Source organism: Lepisma saccharinum, chromosome 13, assembly GCF_977018435.1.
Source record: "Lepisma saccharinum chromosome 13, izLepSacc3.1, whole genome shotgun sequence".
Taxonomy (NCBI): domain Eukaryota; kingdom Metazoa; phylum Arthropoda; class Insecta; order Zygentoma; family Lepismatidae; genus Lepisma; species Lepisma saccharinum.
Window position 1 is genome coordinate 13,167,382 of NC_139241.1, and position 22,744 is coordinate 13,190,125.

The 22,744-nt window shown below is 36.7% G+C and overlaps 1 protein-coding gene across 12 annotated transcripts in view; it reads left to right on the forward strand.

Annotated features, from left to right (window-relative positions):
* The window catches only part of LOC145997180 (E3 ubiquitin-protein ligase RNF19A-like), a 222,265-nt gene that overhangs the window by 113,400 nt on the left and 86,121 nt on the right, over positions 1-22,744 (forward strand). For all 12 annotated transcript variants that reach the window (XM_083133876.1, XM_083133875.1, XM_083133886.1 and 9 more), the window contains 6 exons: positions 1,568-1,722; positions 5,081-5,270; positions 8,489-8,603; positions 12,763-12,953; positions 18,872-19,016; positions 21,805-21,941. In XM_083133876.1, the coding sequence (XP_082990002.1) occupies positions 1,568-1,722; positions 5,081-5,270; positions 8,489-8,603; positions 12,763-12,953; positions 18,872-19,016; positions 21,805-21,941 (933 nt within the window). The remainder of the gene's footprint in view (positions 1-1,567; positions 1,723-5,080; positions 5,271-8,488; positions 8,604-12,762; positions 12,954-18,871; positions 19,017-21,804; positions 21,942-22,744) is intronic.

Consider the following 22,744-nt stretch of genomic DNA (forward strand, 5'->3'; position numbering starts at 1 on the left):
GCGGGGAATCGGCATTGCCGTACAGAACAGTGGCACGGTGGGTAAAAGCGTTCAACGAAGGTCGTCATTATGGGTCGCCGCGAAAGTCGAAAGTGCGTCATAGCCCCAGTGTGGTGAAAGTTATGGTGATTCTCGTGTATGACTGTGATGGTGTTATCCTAACGCATTACGTTCCTCCACGGCAGACTGTCAATGCCCAGTATTACTGTTCATTTTTGGAGCATCAACTGCGACCAGCTTTGCGAAAGAAGCGGCGACACTTTCTGCGCAACCCACCCATCATTTTGCACGACAATGCAAGCTGTGGCTGCTCTGTTCGGTCGATGGGACTGGGAAGTACTGTACCATCCACCATACTCCCCGGACTTAAGTCCTTGTGACTTTGATTTGATTCCGAAGATGAAGGAACCACTTCGGGGCATTCGCTTCAGAACTGTTCCAGAGATTCAACAGGCAGTAGACCGCTCCATTCGCACCATCAACAGAACAGGCTCTGCTAACGGTATACTACGCCTTCCACATCGCTGGCAACGGGTTCTACACAACGCTGGTGACTACTTTGAAGGACAGTAACAGGTACAAACATGTAACTCTTGTGTATCGGTTGTGAATAAATAGTTGCCACAATTTAAGTTCCAACCCTCGTATCTTGTCCCCACAGCTGCTTCAACGAACCATTCATACACAGCTTTTTTAATCTGTTCATTGCCAGAAACTTTGCCCAATTGCTTCACTTCACCTGATGTTCCTTTAAACCATTCCAATTTTATTTTTCAGAAATTTTGAAAATGTCGTAAATTTGAATTTTACTAACCTTGAATTTTCCTGTCAGTTCCTTGGCAGAAGATTTTGCTTTTTTGTGTTCTTCTATCACCTTCATCTTCTCCTTCAACGTCAGAGTTCTGCATGTACGTTTTGACGACATGTCTGCGAAGAATCAGATTCAAAGAAAACCAAACACTATCACAGTTCAAGCACAACTGACGTGAGATAAAAAAAAATGCGTACAAGAATCAGGTGTTCAAGTTCGTGCTACAATACCGAAACAACAAACCTTGCGAGTGCATTCTTTCATATCGACAATGTTACCGATAAGCGAGTGGCAACAAAGGCATGTTCTACTTACAGTATTGCATTGTTTCCTTGCGAGCAAAAAAAATAAAGGAAGAAATTTCAGACTTACTGAGAATAAAAACATCTCGTTGGTCTTTAAATGGTGTTCCGTTTCCACGTTAAGGAGGTTTCCGCCTTAAGCTGGTCATTTTCAGGTATAAAATCGGTCCATTCTGGGGACTTTTTTCCGTATTTACAGGTTTCCTTCTTATAGAGGTTCCAGGTTTTACAGTTTTTACTGTATTATATAAAAAAAATGTTACTGCAATACTTGATTAGACCAAGAGGAATGATTCTGTGTGTGTCCCAATATCAGATTGATTTACAAGTAACAGTGCAATGGTTTAAGGTAGTTGAAATCTTTTATTTTTCTACTTTTTGGTTGCCTGATGCCATTCTACTTTTGTTCATATATAGATAATAATTTAAAATGTGTTTTTATTTATTTTTTTAGCAAGCCGAGAGAATGAGGTACATTGGAGTGGTCCTTTCAGAGACCCAGAGCGAGATGTTTCACGACCCATCGGAGGCGGTGGTGTGGCTGTGCAGTATGAGGACATGGTCCGAGTCACAAGTAAAGCATCATTTCTCGGATCAAGCGCAGGGAAGGTAATTTGTCATTAATCATTCTTAAATTCACATATGTACGTTATAACACCATTATGTTTCAGACATGAGTTATCAGCCATCATATATGGCAAACTGTTTGAGTAATAATACATTGAAAACTAATTAGCAATATATCTCATACATCCATTTCTTATGATCACTTTCTCAGACAATGTCTATAGCTCGTTCCATGCCAAATCAACCAGAAACCTTTACCTTCTTTTCTCCCCTTCCAGTGATTTTTGGTTTACGAGATGTATCTATAGAGACTATTCAAAACGCTGTTTTTAGACAAGTTTTCATTTTCATAGAATTTGGTTTCCAAAAATTGATTATTTTTTTCATAAACTGAATTAACATCAGTAATTGTCACCTAATTGAGCTAGAAATCTCATTTTGGACCTATTTTAAAGTTATTTTTAAGGGCTTGCATACGTTATATGACGTGACCATATCCAGAAGAAAGATATTTTATAGCTTTTCCAAAATGTTCATTTCTGAAAATCTCAAGAACATCATTTTTGAGCCAGCCCTCGTGACGAAGTAATTAGCACATCGTGCTACGATGCCAGGGGTACCGGATTCGCAACCCAGCCTCAGCATGGATGTTTGTGAGTATCCATTCATCATATCACTCATCCCCATCTTCGCAAATTAGCCAAAAGTGGCACAAAAAAGCAAATCAATCAATCATTTTTGATAATTTATAAAATACATAGATATTAAAAAGATGAGTTTTATTAGTTCTGGTGAAAAATTTTGGGACGAGACAATCATGGAATCAGAACAAGATATATTTTCTTCATAAGTAGATTGAAATTTAAGACATTGGATCATAGTTTGCGCTGCATATGAATTGCTGTATGCATTATATCAAATTCAATTAGTTGTATGCATAATAGAAAATATGTATACATGAAAATAATTTTAATGATGTTCATCGTACTTGTTTAATCTTATTAGGACATGGACAATATACTCAATACTTTAGTTACAGTTGTGTTCATAAAATGGTAGCTCATGCATTCTGAATTCTCCCTCACCTTGTGTCTGATGAAGGGAGCATGTGTTCTCCCAAAATGTCAACAACAAGAATCTGTGTTTGTATGCTTGTAACAGATGTAAGAGTAATAATTCTGACTCGTACTAACAGTAAATAATATTTTAGATTACTTAAAGGCTTTGTGGGTAGTTTCTGCCCGAGGTAAAGCTATTTCAGACATTATTATATTACAATGTAGTGGCAATAAAAACGACTGTCAATTTAAACAAGATATGGATGGAACCTCAATTTTATCTTGGAGGGGCGCCAGGGAAAAAATTGTAATATCGGGCAAATTTTGTAACATTTTACTTTGTTGGAACTGTAAAGATTGAATTTATAATGGGTGAACATGTAAAATCTAGGAATGTAAAAGCAGGGTTACATTGTACATATCCACTACACATTTTTGTTACAATATTAATGAAATTTGCACATTTTACATCTTCTCCCGGAAATTTGGCCCCTTGAAATTGTCTAATATGCCACAAAGTTATTTGTAGCCTCAGAAAATACATGAAATAAAAGAATCCCCCCCCCCATCCCTTTTCATTTAGTTATTTTATTTGCCCTAGTATTATTAGGGCAGTAACCTCCCCTGTTGACACAGTGTTTACATTTTTGTGTTTACACTAAGCCAGCTCAGATCTATGGTTTTAGAAACCGTGTATACTCGTGCTTGCAAAAATTTATTTTACATTGCTTTTCTGCCACATTTTGTAATTGCGAAGATGAGGATAAGTGCTGATACGATGAAATTAATGAAGGGACCTTCGCAAAGAACACCCATGCCCAGGCTGGGATTCGATACAGGGACCCCTGACATTGTAGCATGCTGTGCTAACCACTTTGCCACTAAGGTTGGTATATGTATCATGCAGTGGCATATACTGGGTTAAAAACCTGGGCTATCACACCATATTGTAGTGTTCAAATGGACAAAATTGTGCTGGTGGGGATGTTTGTTTGACTCATTTGAAGTGATGTGACATTGTGATTAAAAATATATACCTCGTAAATAAAATATGGAAATGTACAGTATGTCAGTAAGGAAAAATTTCATTCTTATTTGCATAAATAAAGAGGCCCATATTGTGGAATATTTATCTAGGCCTATATACGAGAATAAATATAAAACTTCTAGCTACCTATTTTCATGATTTGAAGTTCGGGACATCCTTGTTGGCACAGTGGTAACGTCGTTGCCTTGAAACTAAAAGGGGTTCCGGGTTCGATACATGGTTTGAATACCACTTTAATTGTAGGTCCGATCCCTATTAGCTTATCTGTGCATAAAGTGGACAAATGAAAAATCCACAACGATTTGGAGCTTATTGTCATGCGTAAGCCAAATAGACAACTTGTTAATTATGTCCCTCATGTCAGTTCACTACACAACACCACACATATCATTCACAAAAATACAATCCACTCACTACTGTATTCACAAGCTGCCTCTAAATAAATTCCATGCTCCAAGGAATCCTTAAAGACCACTCGACGCGATGTAGACTAGAATTGGTCCTTGTCCTTTCAGTAATTTTTAGATGCACTCATAAACCATTCCCTGTCAGCCAACAATTTTCTCCTCCCCACTGTAAATCTAGTTGTTTGAAAGTCAACAACCTCTTTTCCAAATCGCCTGCAAGCATTTAATGATGTTCTTGCCCCTGTCATATGACACACTTTCCCCTTAACCTGCGATGATTTGGCTTCAAATTTCCTGTTCCTAGGGAAATTACATGCTGGGAAAAATTGATTTGCAACACCGATCGGTGATCCTTAAGATAGCTCTGTCACATTCGCCCGTCACTCCCTGGAAAGCTGCCCGCAGCCACCTCACAAATTCAAAGAAAGCGGGCAATGTTTCCAACCCCTAAAATATCAAGGTGCCAACTCCTAAGAAATCAGGTTCATGTTCTTATTAAAATGAACAATTTTATGCACATTTCTGATATATTTTTTTCTTTGTTTTGGTCACTGAGTCTGGGCTTCACAGATAGTGTAGATAGCCCTGAATATGCACTCGTGGTATCATGAGGATCACATCTCAATGTGTGTGTATCCTGTCTGATAACTGAACTATTCAAATTCACCTAGAAGCGGAATTAGAAAATAAACTGAAAGAATATAATATTTGTAAAGTTACGAAAGACTATTAGTTCAAATTTTGTGTATATAACTGTGTTCTACTTGCAGAAGTTATAGTAATTTTTAAGAGACGTGTCAAACTTGAAACTTATGTATCATGTGCAGTCCTGTAAGACAGTCTTCTGTGAATTCTTGCATCCTACACCTAATTAACTTTTATTTCAGAGTGGAGAGGTAACTGTAGCTGAGTGTCCATTGTGTTTGGCAGAGCTTCCAATAGAATACTTTCCAGAGCTGTCAACCTGTGGTCACCGATCTTGCTATGACTGCTTCCAGCAATATTTACGCATTGAAATTTCGGAATCACGTGTGTGTATTGCATGTCCAGAATGCTCAGAACCTATGCATCCCAATGGTAAGAATGTTTCTGTTTTTTTTGTATTATGTCAGCGTAGTCAAACAATTTACTAGCCAGTACATGTATTAAGCATCCTGTTTATGAAGCCTGGGCAACTAGTCTTAAATTGTAAAAGAGCGCTCTTCTATGCTCATGTGCATCTCAGAGTGAGCCAAGTTGCAATACTGTTGTAAGAGGGTCAGAGAGGATTGAGCAGTGTTGCCAGAGACTAAGGAAGAAACACACAGAAGCTGCTATGAAATTTTGCACACTCAAATTGGAGAGAAAAAAAAAAAAAGGCACCCACATTCTGCACATTCAACATTATAGTTAATGGGTGTATGTTGACTTGGGTCATAATTTTTAAGAACAAGGAAAGTAATTTCCTATACTAAAATTGGGAGAAAGTAAAGCATTTAAATGATTCAAATTTGCAAAATAATTTTTGCATTATTTACCATTGTGAATGTTCCTTGTTTTTTTCACATTCCTTTAAAGGAGGAGGGTGTTTAGTTGAGATGTTAATCCCCAGTATTTCAGAGTTGGCTTGTGTTATGTAAATGTATTGTTTTGCTCTCTGGTGTAGTGGTAAGCGCAAAGCTACCAACTTTCTTATTTTATGTTGCTTTTCTGCCACATTTGGTTAATCATGATTAGGGCTTGGAAGTTGATGATGTAAAAAATGTTAAAGAAATTACCTATAGAAGAACCTAAAAATTCTTTAAAAAATGACCTGAAAATTTTAAAAAATGACTTGAAAATTATTTTTGCTTTGAAAACGAAAGCTTGATTTTTTCATAAATTACAAGAGAAGTAGTTGAATAATTCGATGGTTTAAACTACTGAAGCAAAGGGATAAAAGCAATTAAGTGCTGTTGTAGTTTTCTTTATTTTTACTCAAGGGAAGGTTTTTTTTTTTGTACAAGTCATTAAACTTCTTTCAGAGTGGTCCACGATACAGTAGTCGGTCAGCATCTGAGATCTGAAAATATGGTTGTGTTTCACGTACATCAGATTATATATATATATATATTGTGACCAATTTTATTTTAAAACCACATATTAAAGCAATAAAAGAGGCCACCAACGAAACATCAAAGTAGGCTTCACACAATGTATTTTAAGTTTGCTGGAGGAAAAATAAATTTACCGTATTTTCGATTAACGGCGAACTTACTGAAAAATTGCAATATGTAAGTTATGCCAGCAAATTTATTTAAAATTCATGAAACAAAAAGTGATGATGAAGAAAACCTCAAAACTGAAAGAAAGTGCAGTAAAAATGGCAAAAGAAAAAAACCCACTGAAAAAGACCTAATGACCGAAATATGCAAAATAAGAAATAATGTTTTCTGGTTCTAACTGAAGGGAAAGGGACTTATATCAGGTTTAGCATTGTTTTCAAGGTTCAGAAAAAAGATTATTTGTCATCAAATTCCGAACCCTAAACATGATCATTCGTGATGATGATAAGGAATGTTGAGTGGATAAACTAAAAGATTAAAAAATCGGCAACTTACGTGTGTGAGTATGAGATATTTTTCGTACTAACAGGCTAAAGTTCTCTTACTACATGGAATACGTTATCATACCGCATTACTTAACATCTATGCAAATCATTTTAGCTTAAAGTTTATATTTAATTGTGAGTAATCCGCACCTTACCAGTATGAGTGGATAAAGTTGACAGACATTAATGCTACAGGTCCTTCTGTTGTATGAGCCACGGAGGCAGCTCCATGGATGTATCATTGTGCATACTCCCATCATTTATTTCACTATTCATCATTGTTGCAAATTATCCAAGAGGTAGAAAATGGAGGTAATATGAAAAAATAGGAATGGTCATGAGAAACATATTTTCTGCCAGGTGTTAAATTCATTTTTTGTTCTTTTTGGTGTGTTGGATGCAAAATTATGCTGAAATGTTGCAGAGTTTAGCTCTGGATGTTTTACAAAGTTGGAAGTTTCATCTCGCACTGTTATTCACTTTCTGTCCTGTTCAAGTTAACAGTGTTCCTTTGATAAGATTTGTTTCTTTGCACACACCGCGAGACAGTGACTGAAAGAGGTGCACTCTGGGAGAGAAAAAGTAAGAAATGAAGGTTGTAGAAGTTCGTCAAGCATTGAAATTATGTGAAAAACCTTTAGATTGGTATAAAAATCAAATATTGCCAGTTAAATTTTATAAATTATAACATAACCCTGGACTACCTACGAACTTTCTGCCTCCCTCCCACATGCCTCAGTAGAGGTGGGTTATCCTCCATCCAGTTACAGGGTGACTTGTAATCAGCGCGAAAAACCCCCAGTCATTGTTGCAGGTTTTCTATGACTGAGTTACACTACTGATTTATAGCTCACCAATTTCATCACGATGGTGGGTGGCCACTGGTCTCATACAAGGCTAAAATCTCAGGAGGAAAGTTATTACGCGTCCCCCAGGAGACTTGAACCTGCATACGTTCTGTAGCCCGAGCCCAAAGTCTGATGGCCATGGTGTGGGACTTCATAAATTATAGTATTTTCAACAATCTGCACAAGACTCACACATCATTCATTCCATTACACACAAAATTACACACATGCTGAGAGAGAGGAAGCAAGGCAGGAGACCTTGAGCCATGTATTGTGCAAACTCTTGCATTGCATGGAGTGCTCACCAGCTTACACAAGACCATATGAGTTGCCCATGTCTGCTGTACGTAAAGAAAATGTAGAGTCTGCCCCAATCCCAATGTTGTTTACCAAGGAAACCAGTATGTGGCTGTTCATTGTCTTTTGACATAATTTATTAGCATAGGATGCTAATATCATTCCTATAAGTGTAGATTAAAAACTTGACAGGCCTTAGTTCTCCATGTCGTGGCCTAATATAGAAGAGTGATGGATTGTAATCTGGACTGGCAAAAGTGACAGGTGAGTTGAGAAATTGCCTGGGGCAGTAGGTGGAAAATTGCCAGTAAAGTCAATTTTCTAAAAATATGTCTGTAAAGTCAGTATTTTGTGTTTCCATGACTACAATTTTGCTTTTTTTATGATACTACGTTTTGGAGGGTACTTGATTACTTCTACCAATCAACATATACAATAATTTCAATGGTTCTTTAAAATAGATGATAATGAAATAACAAACCAAATATATTAATAATTCTGTACAAGTCATTGAAAATTAATGAGATTTTTTCATATGAGTATTCCTATTTTATGATGATAGTTTGTCTTCTTCCTTCCAGATATACGAATGATACTGAATGATAAGACTCAGTTTGAAAAGTATGAAGATTTCATGGTGCGGAGAGTTCTGGCTACTGATCCAGATACTCGGTGGTGCCCTGCACCAGACTGTGGGTACGTATTATCAATGATTTGCATAGATGTTAAGTAATGCGGTATGATAACGTATTCCATGTAGTAAGAGAACTTTAGCCTGTTAGTATTGAAGAGAGTTCTTTCATATTTTAAAAAAGTGTGCTTAATTTATTACTTGTAGAGAGAAAAGATTTGGTCTTGAATGACTTATTAAGTCTCTGCAAAACTCAAGATCATAGGTAACTTGGTTACACAGATGGTTGTATAATGTCTACTGACCTAAAATTTCTTGATTTCTGCAGAAATTTTATTGACTGATGTGAAACATGGAGTCTCAGTCTCAAAAATTAGAAGTAAATATGTACTGAGCCAGTCTTGGTTTTGCCTGACTTTCAGCTCTTTCTCGTTTACCTGACATTGCTACTGCAACAGGATCTGTTGCTTTTGAAACACTGTTGATGTCGACTGTGCCTAGTTTCTGTTGTTAATGTTGTTTTACAGGTGACTGCAGTGCAAAAGGAGTTGCATATTTAGACATTTACTTTTTTATGAAGTATTGCATGGGGGTTATCATAAAATTTACGAGGGTAAGTCAATATATAAGTCGCAAAATGGAATAGAAAGAGAAGTTGAAATAGTTACCTGATGAAATGTGGTTTATTTTTCAACGTGATCTCCATGAACATTTAGGCACTTGTCCCAGCATTTCACAAGTCTCTCAAAGCCAGCAGCGAAGGTGGTTTGTGTTTGGTGTCGTAGCCAGATTGTAACCACCCGATGGACCTCCTCCATATCCTGGAACCAGTGACCACCCAGGTGATTCTTCAGTGGGTCAAAGAGATGAAAGTCGGATCGTGCCAAATCCAGACTGCAGGCTGGATGTTCCAGTCGTTCCCAACGTAGGGACCGTATGTGAGCCACTGTGTGGACAAGAGCTGTCATCCAACAGAAGAACACCATGATGCTGGTTTGACCACGATTGAAATGTTCCACCCAGTTGTACGGCTTTCCTGGATAAACATTTGTTACCATAAACAAGTAACATTTCCTTGTGCACTTGCTCAGTAGATTTGCCCTGCACCCACAGAAATCAAATTATGGCCCGTTGACTCACCACGCGTACACTCTGCTAACACACCTGCCATCTTACCCACTTGGAACTTGAATGACTTACCGCCAGTGACTGATTAAGGTGGGTGCTATTGATGCTGCAGCATTATGCCCATTCCTGAAATAGACCCAGATGAAAACAGACGAGAATTTTCCGAAAGCTGAACAGTTTTCTTTTGATTGATTGATTTGGTGTTTTAAGTCCACTTTATGCACAGTAAAGCTAATTGGGACTGGACCTACAGTTTAAAGTGGGATCCGAACCAGTATCTGCCTCCACCAGGAATCGAACCTGGGACCCCTTGATTACAAGACTACTACGCTACCACTGCGCCATTGGGGAGGCCTTCAGTTTTCTTTGGCTATATTAACCTGAAAATAAATCTTAGAATGTAATTTGGAGCCCCAATTTCAAAAGCCTAGACACAGGGTTACTTATTATACAGTTACTATTATTCTTTGCACTGTGACGTAACTATAACGTCGTTGTGTTTATTGTTCACCAAAGATTTGAAGTTAATGCTATCAATTTTACGTTAAACAGTTTACCTAGTAGCAACATCAGGACCAATTTAATCTTAATTTGGCCCTTCTAACCACTGCAAGGGAACATGACTTCTAGCACCGTATATGATAAACGGTGGTGTTGCCACCTACACAGACACTTGCGGGAAGGATCAGTGCAACAACTGATATCCATAAAACAATTTCACATTGAAGCAATTCGAAGTTATTTAATTTTGCGACTTATATATTGACTTCCCCGTGTATAACAAAATGGCAGAATTTTGCATTTGCACTAAATTATAAGATATTTATAGATATATTGAGTCGGTTATTTTACCAAAAAACCGATGATGCACCAATATGCCTATATCGGTTGATACCGGTAGAGTGCCAATTAATCTGTCCCATCCCTAAAATATTGGATTGATTCATAAGTTCGTAGTGTTTTTCATTTCACCATGGCAAAAGAATTTTTATTTGATACCAACTTGAGATGAACATGAGAAATGAATTAATCAGTAATATATTTTCCTTAATTGTCTATGACTGTCTACCAAAGCTGGGGCTGTTTTTCAATTCAACGCCTGAAGAAATCGGCTGATTTGGGGTTAAAAGCATCGTCAAGCCAAGTTTGAAGAGCATTTTAGTCACCAAACAAGCTTCCTTGAAGATTGATGGATTGAGAGGGGAAAAGGTAGCAATCCGAGGGTGTAAGATCGGGGGGAGTAAGGAGGATGTGGAATAACTACCCAACCAAGCTCCTGGATAGCAGCGTTTGTCATGTTAGGGGAGTGTGGGTGTGCATTATAGTGTTGCAGCACTTGCTGTCTTCCTGGCCTACTCGCTGATTTGGTTGTTTTCATTTTAAGTGTGCGATATCCTGAACCTTACCCATGGAATGCAAATGCACACGATGGTTGAATGCTCACAGTTCATCACATTTGGTAATTCTCGAGTCGACTGATGTGGATCCTTGTGGATTAAAGCATTTAAACTGTCTTCATTAAAGCCTGATGGTCTTGTTGAACATGGAGAAATGGTTAAGTCAAAAATGCCCTCTATGTAATGACAAAACCATTTTCTTGCCCTGCTTTCCCTGTTGGCATTCTCCCCATACAAGGGACAAATGTTTCCAGCCACCTCCACTGCCTTTGCCACAATGTTAAACTCAGACAGAAGAATATGTTGGAAATGTTTTTTTTTTCCCCACTGGACACTTATTGTTCTTTAGCCCACAAATAACATTGCCTTCCTTCAAATCTGCATAATTCAATGGGTATTCAGAGGCACAACAATGCCACTCCATTTGATGAACATTAAACGGTATACAAACTCCTAACACCACAGTGTTGCCATACCAAATACAAACACTACAAACTTATGCATCAACCCAATATATAATATAATAATACGTATATAATAATAATTATAAAAATAAATGTCTGATAAGGGAACATGTGTTTCCCGAAATGTCACAAAAACTGTGTTTTTATGCTTGTACCTACAGGGGAAATAATTCTACAATGAAAGCAATGTGTACATGTAAGAAAAACCATTCACAAGTAGCTGTTGTTCTTCAATCTTTTATCACAGCTGTTGCAAATGGTAGAAATGAATCGCAGAAATAGATAAGTGATTAACATACAGGGTGATTCAAATTGACTTTACAACTTTGAAAGCATATAAAAATTTATTTTGATAACTTAGAGTCGGTTGAGGTGCCATTGCAAAGCAAAACACATCAAATTTTTATTCACATAGTCCATTAGTACTGAACTCGCCCACCAGTAGCGCTGTCAGCATTGTTCTTGAAAATGGCTATATTTACTGGTGCGGATGCTCGCTGTGTGTTTTGGTTTCACGAGACTCAATCAGCAACGGCAGTGCACTGTAAGTTTCGTAAGGATTATCGTAAGAGGCACCTCCTAGTAGGCCTACAATTTACGCTTGGCAAAAAACCTTCGTTTAGACTGGTTGCGTGGCAATTTCGCTCCCCAGATTTGTGCCGATAGATTTTTTCTTTTGTAGTTTTATTAAAGATCTGGGATCTGGTTTTTGTACCACTTTTACCTGCTGATCTTGCCGAGCTAAGACCTTGAATTAACGCTGCCGCTGCAGAAGTGACGCCTGACTTACTGGTGAAAGTCTGGAATGAAATAGACTTCAGGTGGGGTGTACACCGCATTACAAATAGTAGCCACATCGACCCTACATGAATGTTGTATGACAAACTAGATGTGTTTTGCTCAACAGACTCTGTAAGTTATCTGAATACATTTCTATATGCTTTCAAAGTAGTAAAGTCCTTTTTGAATCACCCTTTATTTGCAATGGATGTGATTATTAACACACTGATGTGAAAAATCTTCACTTTATTTTATCTGAATTTCTTATACCAATCTGGAACAAACAACCACAAAACACAGCTGAGTTTCAAAGATTGCACGTATTTATTCTATATTTATGTTAAGAATAGTTATTTCAATCACTTATCTATAATTATTATTACAGTGTTAAATATATTTCTGTAGTCATTCTAGAGAACAGCCATGCAATCTTATGGTCCTTATTTAATCTGCAGGTTTGCAGTTATTGCTGCTGGCTGTGCAAGTTGCCCAAAAATAAAATGTGAACGTCCAGGGTGTGATGCCTTCTTTTGCTACCACTGCAAAGCAGAATGGCATCCTAACCAAACTTGTGATGCTGCTCGAGCACAGCGATCTCCAAACGTCCGTTCTTCTTCTGTAAGCTTCAGTCAGGATTCTCAACATCGTAAGTACCGACTTCACATTACAGATTTCCTCTTAAATGTTCAATTATTGGAGACCTCAATTTTCCAGTGTAATTTTTTTCTTTCTTTCAGAAATGGTGTTACTTTTCTCAAAAATCACTTTTTTTATTTTAGTACACCTTCTCTCTCAAACATACCTAAAATATACCTTCGGTGTGCTTTTAAACTAATATTTTAAATTGCGGCTTGCATGGCCTACACCTGTTCCTGACTGTTTCATATGTTTGAAAGTATTTTTGAGAAAGGTATTTTCCTCTATTTCTCATGCTAGAAATAGATATTTTGACACTATTGTGACAGTAGGTGCATGCCAGATCTCTGCCAGAACTGCACAATTTTGCTCATTATCGAAAATGTTTCTCAATCAACACACATCAATGTTAACTCTTAATTGTGAAACTTTCTGAACAAGTCACTGCTGTAAAATATAGGTATTTTAGCAGAATTGCGTTGAAGACTTGCTAACATGAGTATTAACTGGTTTCAGTTAAGGAAAAGTTTGAGAAAAATATTTGAAAGAGTAAGAAGGTTGCAAAATCAAACTGCATTTACGTAGAAATTTTAACAAAAAATGCAGGCTTAACCAGGACTCGAATCATGATGTTTGTTAACCGTGCCATTGCTCTACCAACAGAGCTACCGAGCCAGCTCTGGCTTTATCTGATTTTTTACTCTCCCTGTTTTACCTGTGTGTAATTGTCTGTGTATGTACTACTGCAACGGGATCTGCTGCCTTTGAGACACTGTTGATGTTGAAGGTGTCTAATTCATCTCGGCGTAGAGATTGAAATTGCCTTACTGTTTGTCACAACACAGGAGATGTACTACGTAGAAATGTAACAGAGCCAGATTTCAGTTAGGGATGGCCAATTCCTGATAAAATTTTATCTGGATATTGGATCATTTTCCTATCCAGATTTTAAATATCCAGATAGAATATCTGATTATCCAAATTATCTGCTTATTTGGATTATTCAAATTGTCCAGATATCCTATATCCTGTTTGAACTATCTCTGGAGCAAGGCCATGCATAGCACCAGAGAAGGGGGGAAATCGAGTTGGCAGAGCGAAGCAGTACACTCTGCTGGGAAGGCTGGCAACTGCACCCACTCCCCCCCCCCCCCCCCATCCATGCAATTTCGTTCCTCTCAAGTGTTCATTGGTAGAGCCATCTCATCTTGCTCCTTGCGCAGACACTTGTTTTCGTTTGCCTGTTCCAGAGATAATTGGGACAGAGTGCATACCTGAATATTCGTATTATCCCAAAGGTCGGTTTTCCGATGTGTGAATTATCTGGACAGTTTTTTCGTTTGTCCATTTTACAGGCTACCCACATGTTCTTTTATTCGTCATGTTCGTATTTCACTGTACGAATTTTCTAGAAATCCTTCACCAAATCTGCACTATCCAGATTATCAGTTGCATCCGACACAGATATCAGATAATTTTAAATTAGATTTTGTTGCCATCCGTAGTTTTCAGTCCTAATTGAGCCTCCATTATTCGCTAAAATTTCTAAGTAGTACATCTGTGCCAAACAGTAAGGTATATGAATTTAGTGTTTCAATCCCTTAAAACTTACAGAATTTCAGATTTGTACACTGAAGTGATGGAAATTTAGATTATCAAAATCCTGATAGTTTTTGCCAGTATGTTATTTTATCTTAATGTCATACTTTATCTGAAACTAGTTTTATTTTACTAAATTACAAATGAAATGAGCAAAATTTCAATAATTCTCTGAATGTTAGTGACAGTGGTTCTTTATTATCATTCAGCGTTAATTGTAGTTTTATCTACTGTGTAGTGCTTCTCCTACTACTTTTCTAATACTGCATTTCAAAAGAGCACCTCCTCTCTTATTTTCAGCTGAACAATTTATTTTTTGCCAGTGGTGGGATGACAGACCTGAGATTATACTACAAATCTGATGCATTAGCCCTAGAACATTATTGTGTTGCAATATTACAGTGTAACTAACACTACGTAAATTTTACGTACATGAACTAATCGATTTTTAACACAACCTCTACATCACGAAAACAAAATGACAATTCTTTGTGAACATTATTTTGTTTATTTTAGTTATATTGGTGTTATATTCTTCATTTTAAAATATTTTAAGAGAATGTCTTGATTGGAAAGCCCGTACGTACATTATGAATGAGGGCGAAATGTTCAAACAATGAAAAACAAACAATAACAACATTCATAACGCTGTAAATAAGGAACGAATGTAATTTTAAAAGTCTTACAAGAAAATAGTGTATGCTTCTAAACTTTTGTTTTCAAAATCTGCGGTGGCTCAGTCGGTAACGTGTCTGACTACCATGCTCAAGGTCCCGGGTTCGATCCCCGGCCGGTTCTAATCCGGGAACTTTTCTAACGTTGGAAGTGGCCCCGGCGCCCACCCAGCGTCAAATAACATGGGTACCTGGGGGGAAACCCTGGGGGTAAAGGCAGTCAGGGGCGTGATGCTGATCACATCACCCCCACTCACGACCGGATCAAGAAAGTGTGGGGCGTTACCCCCACACCCCCTATACGCCTTCATGGCGTTCTGCTATGCACAGGGGAACACTTTACCTTTTTTTTTTTTAACTATCCAAATAGAATTTACAAATGTCAAAATTACGTGCACGACTTTTCTTCTATTAGTAGCGCTACGTATTATTGATGTATTGAGTCCAACATAACGAACAAACTAAAGACGTTCAATGCTTTCACCCTCCTTACTACAGTGCTGCCTCGCGTCTGACAGAATGTTCTAGACACTGATTGGTGGAGGGGTGAGTGGGTGGGAGGTAGGGGAGGGGTTTGAGCACAAAGCATACGTAAATGTTACGTACAGTAGTGTTCTAGGGTTAACAAAATACTCCACAGCTCCCCTAGGTTGGTTAGCACATCGAATTGGTAGTAAAATCACAGCTCTACTCTAGGTTTAATTCCCACCATTCGCAAAAGGAAATCGCTCACCTGAAGACAAGAGATAAGGTGCTCTCTTGAAAATACTGTTTCAGCTTATACATGTAACATTGCTCCAGAATAATGTCATTGATATGACTCTTGGGAGCTTTGTATGAAAGCTGAAATATACACAGCAATTAATACACTGTTGATGATAATAAATTTCCTGTATTTGTTTTAACATCTAATTAGTGCTGAGCCGATACCACTTAGAACCAACACTCTTGCAGATTTTCACCAATACTGATGCTAAAAAATTGTAACAATTATAACGTTTTCAAAATTTTAATATTAGTGTGTTAGTATTACACTCAAATTACATGTGTGTGAATTTACCGAAGTTTTATTTGAAAATACTGAATAATTACATCAGAGTATTATAATACCTATGTGAAGTTTTGTGTTTACGTGTTGCACAATTGGATAGCTTTTTCCAATTAATTTCTCCTCTCCAGATGCCGTACCTTTAGTGAATTAAGGCAGTAAACCTTTGAAATCAATCTGAAGTAACTATCTAATTGTGCAACGTGGAAACACGAAACTTCACGTAGGTGATACTTAAACCGCGTTTATTGCATCCATCATGATTTAAAATTAAAATACCATTCTTGTAATCACAAAGTACAGTTTTTCACAAAATCTTGGAGCGACATAAATGTTAACATTGAAATTTGCATAATTTTCAACATAATTACATTCCAGGAAAGTGTTTTATGGCATTTTTAAAGGTCCTGCCAAAAAAGTATCTGCCAGTATTGGTAAATAAAATCAAATGGATACTATGACATTGAGTCTTCACATCCTACATAAAATTTGTAGTTCTCTGAATGTTAGTGACAGTGGTTCTACGTTAGCATGCAATGCTAATTGGACATTATTCATTGTCTAGTGCTTGTAAACTATACTTATTCTAACACTATGTTTCGAGAGAACACCTCTTCTCTTGTCTCCAGATAAAAAGACTTTACTCAAAAGACACAGTATGCATACCATACATCCCTGGGTTATCAGAAAAGATAGTAGAATTGGTTCAAAATTCCAAATTAGGACATCAGTCAGCACAAAGAAGACATTTAACAAGCATACTATCGAACACCAAAGCAGAGAACCCCATACAAGCTAGCAAAAACTTAATGTACAACATACCGTGTGAATACAGGCGAACTTACATAGGAGAATCAGGATGTCCTCTACAGAAAAGAATAGATGAACACAACCAGCACACATGCAAGGTGAAACAGGCCAAAAATATCTGAATGTGCAAATGTGCATGGAGTGAATTCACTAACGTAACAGTACTACATCATGATCATCATTCGCAGTTTCCTGCCTCTGGCTCTGTCGGCATAGAAGTTATGCCTCTCCATTTTTTTTTCTGGTCTTCCACACCTCTTCTCTTTCCACGATATTCCAATCTTGTCCTCTTCTCATTACATTCTCCACTATCTGCTCTTGCCACAGACATCTTGGTCTCCCCTTTTGCTTTAATCCCACTCCTTTTGCATTGTAAGCTCTTACTGGCAGTCTTTAATATATGCACCCATCCTATTCATGTGTCCAAACCATCTCATCTGTGCCTGATCTATTCTGTCCTGGAGCTTCACCACCCCCACTGTCTATTGGATCTCCTTATTCCTTATTCTATCCCTTCTAGTCTTCCCCAATATACTCGTTAAAAATTTCATCTCCACTGCTTTCTTTTGTCTCTGTCATTGTCCAAGTCTCTGCTCCATATGTAATTATTGGCACATAGTATGCGTCTTCTTGCATTTCATCGGTACATCTCTGTTCCATATTAATCTTTGAACACTTTGATATAGTCCACCACCCATTTGACCTTCTGTTTACTTCCTCATCTATTCTTTCACTTCTCTCAATTATGCTTCCTAGATATTTGAAGCTCTCCACTATCCTCAACTCTTCCATGTCCATCTTTATTCTTGATTCATTTCGGGCTCTTGGGGGGTACACGTCTGTTTCTTGTTATTAGCACCTCACTTTTCTGCACTGAATTTCATTCTTGGTCTTCTGATTTCCTCATTCCAACTATCAAGGTGTGTGTGTACTTCTTCACAGTTTCCCCATATTGCTAGGTCATCAGCAAACAACAGGGCCTTCAGCTCTTCCTCTCCTATCTTCTTCCTCACCTCTTTGTTAATTACATCCACTGTAATTATGAAGAGCAGTGGGAAAAGAGCACTTCCCTGCTTTAGTCCATTACTTATACTGAACCACTCTGTTGTTCCCACTGGTGTCTTCACACAGCTCTGGTTGGCCTTGTATGTGCTCTGCACTCTACACACTCTCTCTTCCTCTTCTCCTTTCTCTCTTAGAGCCTTCCAAATCTTCGTTCTGCCCGTGCTATCATATGCCTTTTCTATATCTAGGAATGCCATAATCAAATCATATTCATGCATGTAGTACTACACAAAGAACCAAATGGGAAACTACAGAAAATGAAGGAAGCAGCCTTCATAGCAATGGTCCAAAACCCTATAAGTCATCCCAGTCTAGAATTCAAGCACACATGGCTCCCTCTTCTCAAAAGTTAGAAATAGTAGTAATTGGTTAAAGCACTGGATTCGTAGCAAAAATCACAGGACTGTCAGTCGTTGGGTTGATCTGTAAAATATATTTTACCCGAAGATGAGAGAAGAGGTGCTCTCTCGAAACATAGTGTTAGAATAAGTATAGTATATAGCACTAGACAATGGATAATTTCAAATTAACATTCCATGCTCATTATAAAATTTGTAGTGATTTCAAATATTCAGAGTGCAATAATTTTAAATTTCAAGTTGTGTGGATTGTGAGAACTTGTTACTTCCCAGATTTTTTCAAAGAGTATTTTCATGCATGCCTACACATATTGATATTGTTTACATTTTTTCAAAGCAAAACAATATGTTATAAATAAAATTTGTTTGACAGGAGATGACATCAAGCCATGCCCCCGGTGCCAGGTCCTCATTGTCAAAATGGACGATGGTTCCTGCAATCACATGACATGTGCTGTGTGTGGAGCTGAGTTTTGCTGGCTTTGTATGAAGGAAATAAGTGACCTTCATTATTTAAGGTAAGATCTGTTTGCTCAATATAGTAGTTTGGTTTTAATTAAATAGTGTTCAAACAGATATATTGTTTTGTCAATGTATCAATATTGATTAATTTCATTGGCAATGCATCTGTTGATAAAAAATACAAGTTCATAGTGTTGAAACTTAGAGAACATAATGAAGTTGTATGACAGAAGAAACATTGTTTTTGTATACAAATGAAAGTTCACAAAATGAACATTGTGTTAACATGGTAAATTGGAAAGAATTTCATGGATTTATATGCAAGGATATTAGTAGGGGCATGCATATTTCCCTTTTGACAAAAACACGAATGTGAAGTACCACACTGTATTGTTAATTTTTCGTATTTTTGCTACCATGTTTTGTCACGAAATGATGCATAATGTACTGCAAAATGTGAAATGAACTCATAAACACGAAGTTAGTGTTTACCGACACACCACCATTTGAGGTCTGAATTATCGTGAGTTATGAAATCACAGAAAATTGATTGATTCTGCTGTAAATATTTTAGAAGCTAAAATGAACTCCTTTACACAGGAATAAACTTAATACTCGGATAACTATAAAATGTGCTATTGGAAGTGAAATGTAAATTTTGTGTAATAAGGATAGCTTTTAAATGAAATGTCTGTTTGTATTCACCATTTTTACTTAAGTGCCATTTTATATACGACTTTTGATCCCAAAATATGCCCAATATTTGTACCGAAATCTCAATCTTTTATTCACCATAAATATTTGGCTCTAAATATTAGAATATGGAAATAGTTGTTATTTATTCTTGACATTTCGTTTGCCACATAATGTTTATGCAGAATTGATGAAATTCCACATATGCATAATTTCTAGGATGTGTATGGCATATTCCACCACAATGGGCATAAAACATTCAAATTCTTATGCTTTTTTTATTGGCCTCCATACAGTCAATATAAGATTTGAAACACATACATTTACTCAACTGTAGACCAAGAGATGGTGTTTATTTCGTAAAAGACATGTGGTTACAACTTGAAAGCAATTCGAAATTTGTCATCATTGATGTAACTTAGGTTGGACATAGCATGTTTAGTTCTTACGGAAAATTCAATTTCCTCTGAAAGTAATATGCTTTTATGCTGTAAACTTCTGACTAGCATACTACTAGTATGCACTTCATCACCAATGTGAATATGTGAAGATCCTTCAATGGCCAATGCTTGAAAACATTTAACAGACACAACATAGCAATGTCTACAACAGCAACTTTTATGTATGAACCATATACGCAATTCATGGTTGCTAACTGCATGTTTCTGGATTGTTGTAACCGTACACATCCTGTATATGTTACTACTTACGAACAACAATCCATTTCAGATTTCGTAACCATGTCCTCTTTTTGCTGAAATGTACTCTTCACTCTGTGAAAATGTTACATTTTGCATAACTTCTAAAATAAATCTGTCATCTTTGAAAATGTATCAGCCAATAGGCATTGGTTACCACAGGCCTAGTAAGAACATAGCCTATTCAACTTACTGTATTTTGTAATCATGTTAGCATATCAAATGAAGACTGTTGAAAGAAGGGCTGAGTAAATACCCATACTGATTCCCACAGATAATGATATCGATTATTGATAATTATAACTTAAAAGTTGTTCAAAATATTGATTAATATTAGGGAACGGCCAATATAAAATTTACCAATACCGATTACCGATATTCTACCAATCCAATATAAAATTCCAAATGATCCTTGAAGAACGTGATGGTTCACTGACCTCCTTAATCAATGTGTGTTTCCAGGTGACTGCAATGCAAAATAAGTTTTATGTATAGACATTTACTTTTTTAGAAACTATGGCATGGAGATTATCCATAACAATTATAACAAAATGGCAGAATTTTGCACTAAATTATAAGATATTTGTAGATAGATCAGTAAAAATTATCTGTAATTTTACCGATACACATATATGTGTATATCAGCTGATACCTATAGAGTACTGCTTAATCTGTCCCATCACTAATTAATATTTTAAATACATTACAAGAGTTTGGCTTCACAGTATTCATATGTTCCAAGATATTGAAGAATTTTATCAGAATATTAAAATACCTGATATTTAATTACAAAGTGCAGGTTTTTATGCAATATTGGTGCAAATTAATTGGAAACTCGAAATGCTTACATAATTTCGAGAATAATTTGACTCCATAGTGGCTTAGCCCTTGTTGAAAGTCAATTTATCCTGTTCCTTGTTACAATTCTGAAGTGTATTCCTAAACTGTGGAAAGTACTTGATTTTGTTGGAAAATTAAGTGCAAAATGCTGCAAGTGCATATTAAAAAGAAATGTTTGGTCTTACTTGCCAACAGACATTTTCCAGAATCTGAATTATCCTGCGAGTTAATTAAAATTCCAGAATATTCACAGGCTAATGGTGGTATGAAAAAGTTGATTTTTTTGAAAACTGAGGAATATGCTTTATAATATTGCAATAATTTTTAGTGAATCTAAAATTATTTTAGAACAAAAATGTTTTTCAATTGTTGTGCTAAAATTACTGAGAAATATCATATATCATGTTATATTATAATATTAAACGTGCATGAAAATGTATTTTTTTAACATTCCACCTTGGCTGCTGTTTGAAGAAGCGACAAAAGAAAATATAGGTATAACAGTTGAATCATTAATAGTGTATCTTGTAAGCATTTGCAACATTTTTGTGATTAATAATGCATATTTTTTACCATTAATGTTTAGTTTAAGAATCTATTTTGTCTCTTCTAGTCCGTCTGGATGCACGTTTTGGGGTAAAAAACCTTGGTCTCGCAAAAAGAAAATTCTGTGGCAGTTGGGAACATTGGTTGGTGCTCCTGTAGGGATTGGACTAGTTGCTGGCATAGCTGTTCCAGCTATGATCATAGGTAAATATGTATTTCATATCTGTGTAGAACTTGATAGTATGGGTGTTTGAAAGTATTAAGTAATTTGTTGTATAAACTTGTAACACTAAAATAACACTCCTATACATATTGCAAACTAAATTAAATTTTGTATAAATATGACGTCACGAAACATTGGCTTTGCATAGGGACCCTGATTTTTTCACAAATGCAGTAACACAAAAAATGTTAATTGTTGCAAAGTAACATTGATGTGTGTGTGTGTGTGTGTGCAGTAAAATGTTCTAAACACATTTTTCTTCCATTTGAAATCTCAAAATAATGGAAATTTGGCAAAAAATATGAATTGGGCTGTTTTGCAAGAAATACTGTGAAAATTCAACATTATCGTTGTTTTAGGCATAAAAAATAAAATTTACCATATTTATGTATGATCCTCCACCAGGGCCATCGTTAGGGGTGTGTGACGCATGCCATCGCACAGGGCCTCACGCTTCCAAATCAGTTATTTGCTCGTATTTTGTGCAAGTGAGGTTGCACTTGAATAGAAGGAAGAGAAACACAATTGTTGTGGAATGAAAAATTGCGTCACAAGAAAGTTGTATTTCTGGTAACGGACAACTATATCCCCTCTTGTCAAGCCACCAGTGAAAATTCGCCGACAAGGATCAATGACTCATTTGTGAGTGACTCCAACTTTTCCTGATTTCCTGCCTAATGTTCGACAGAGGACAGGCATCATAAAATGGTTATTTGTCTGAAAACCGAGGCCCTACAAATTTGATGGTGTGCCGTTCCGCGAAAAGACTAAAACAAGAGTCGGC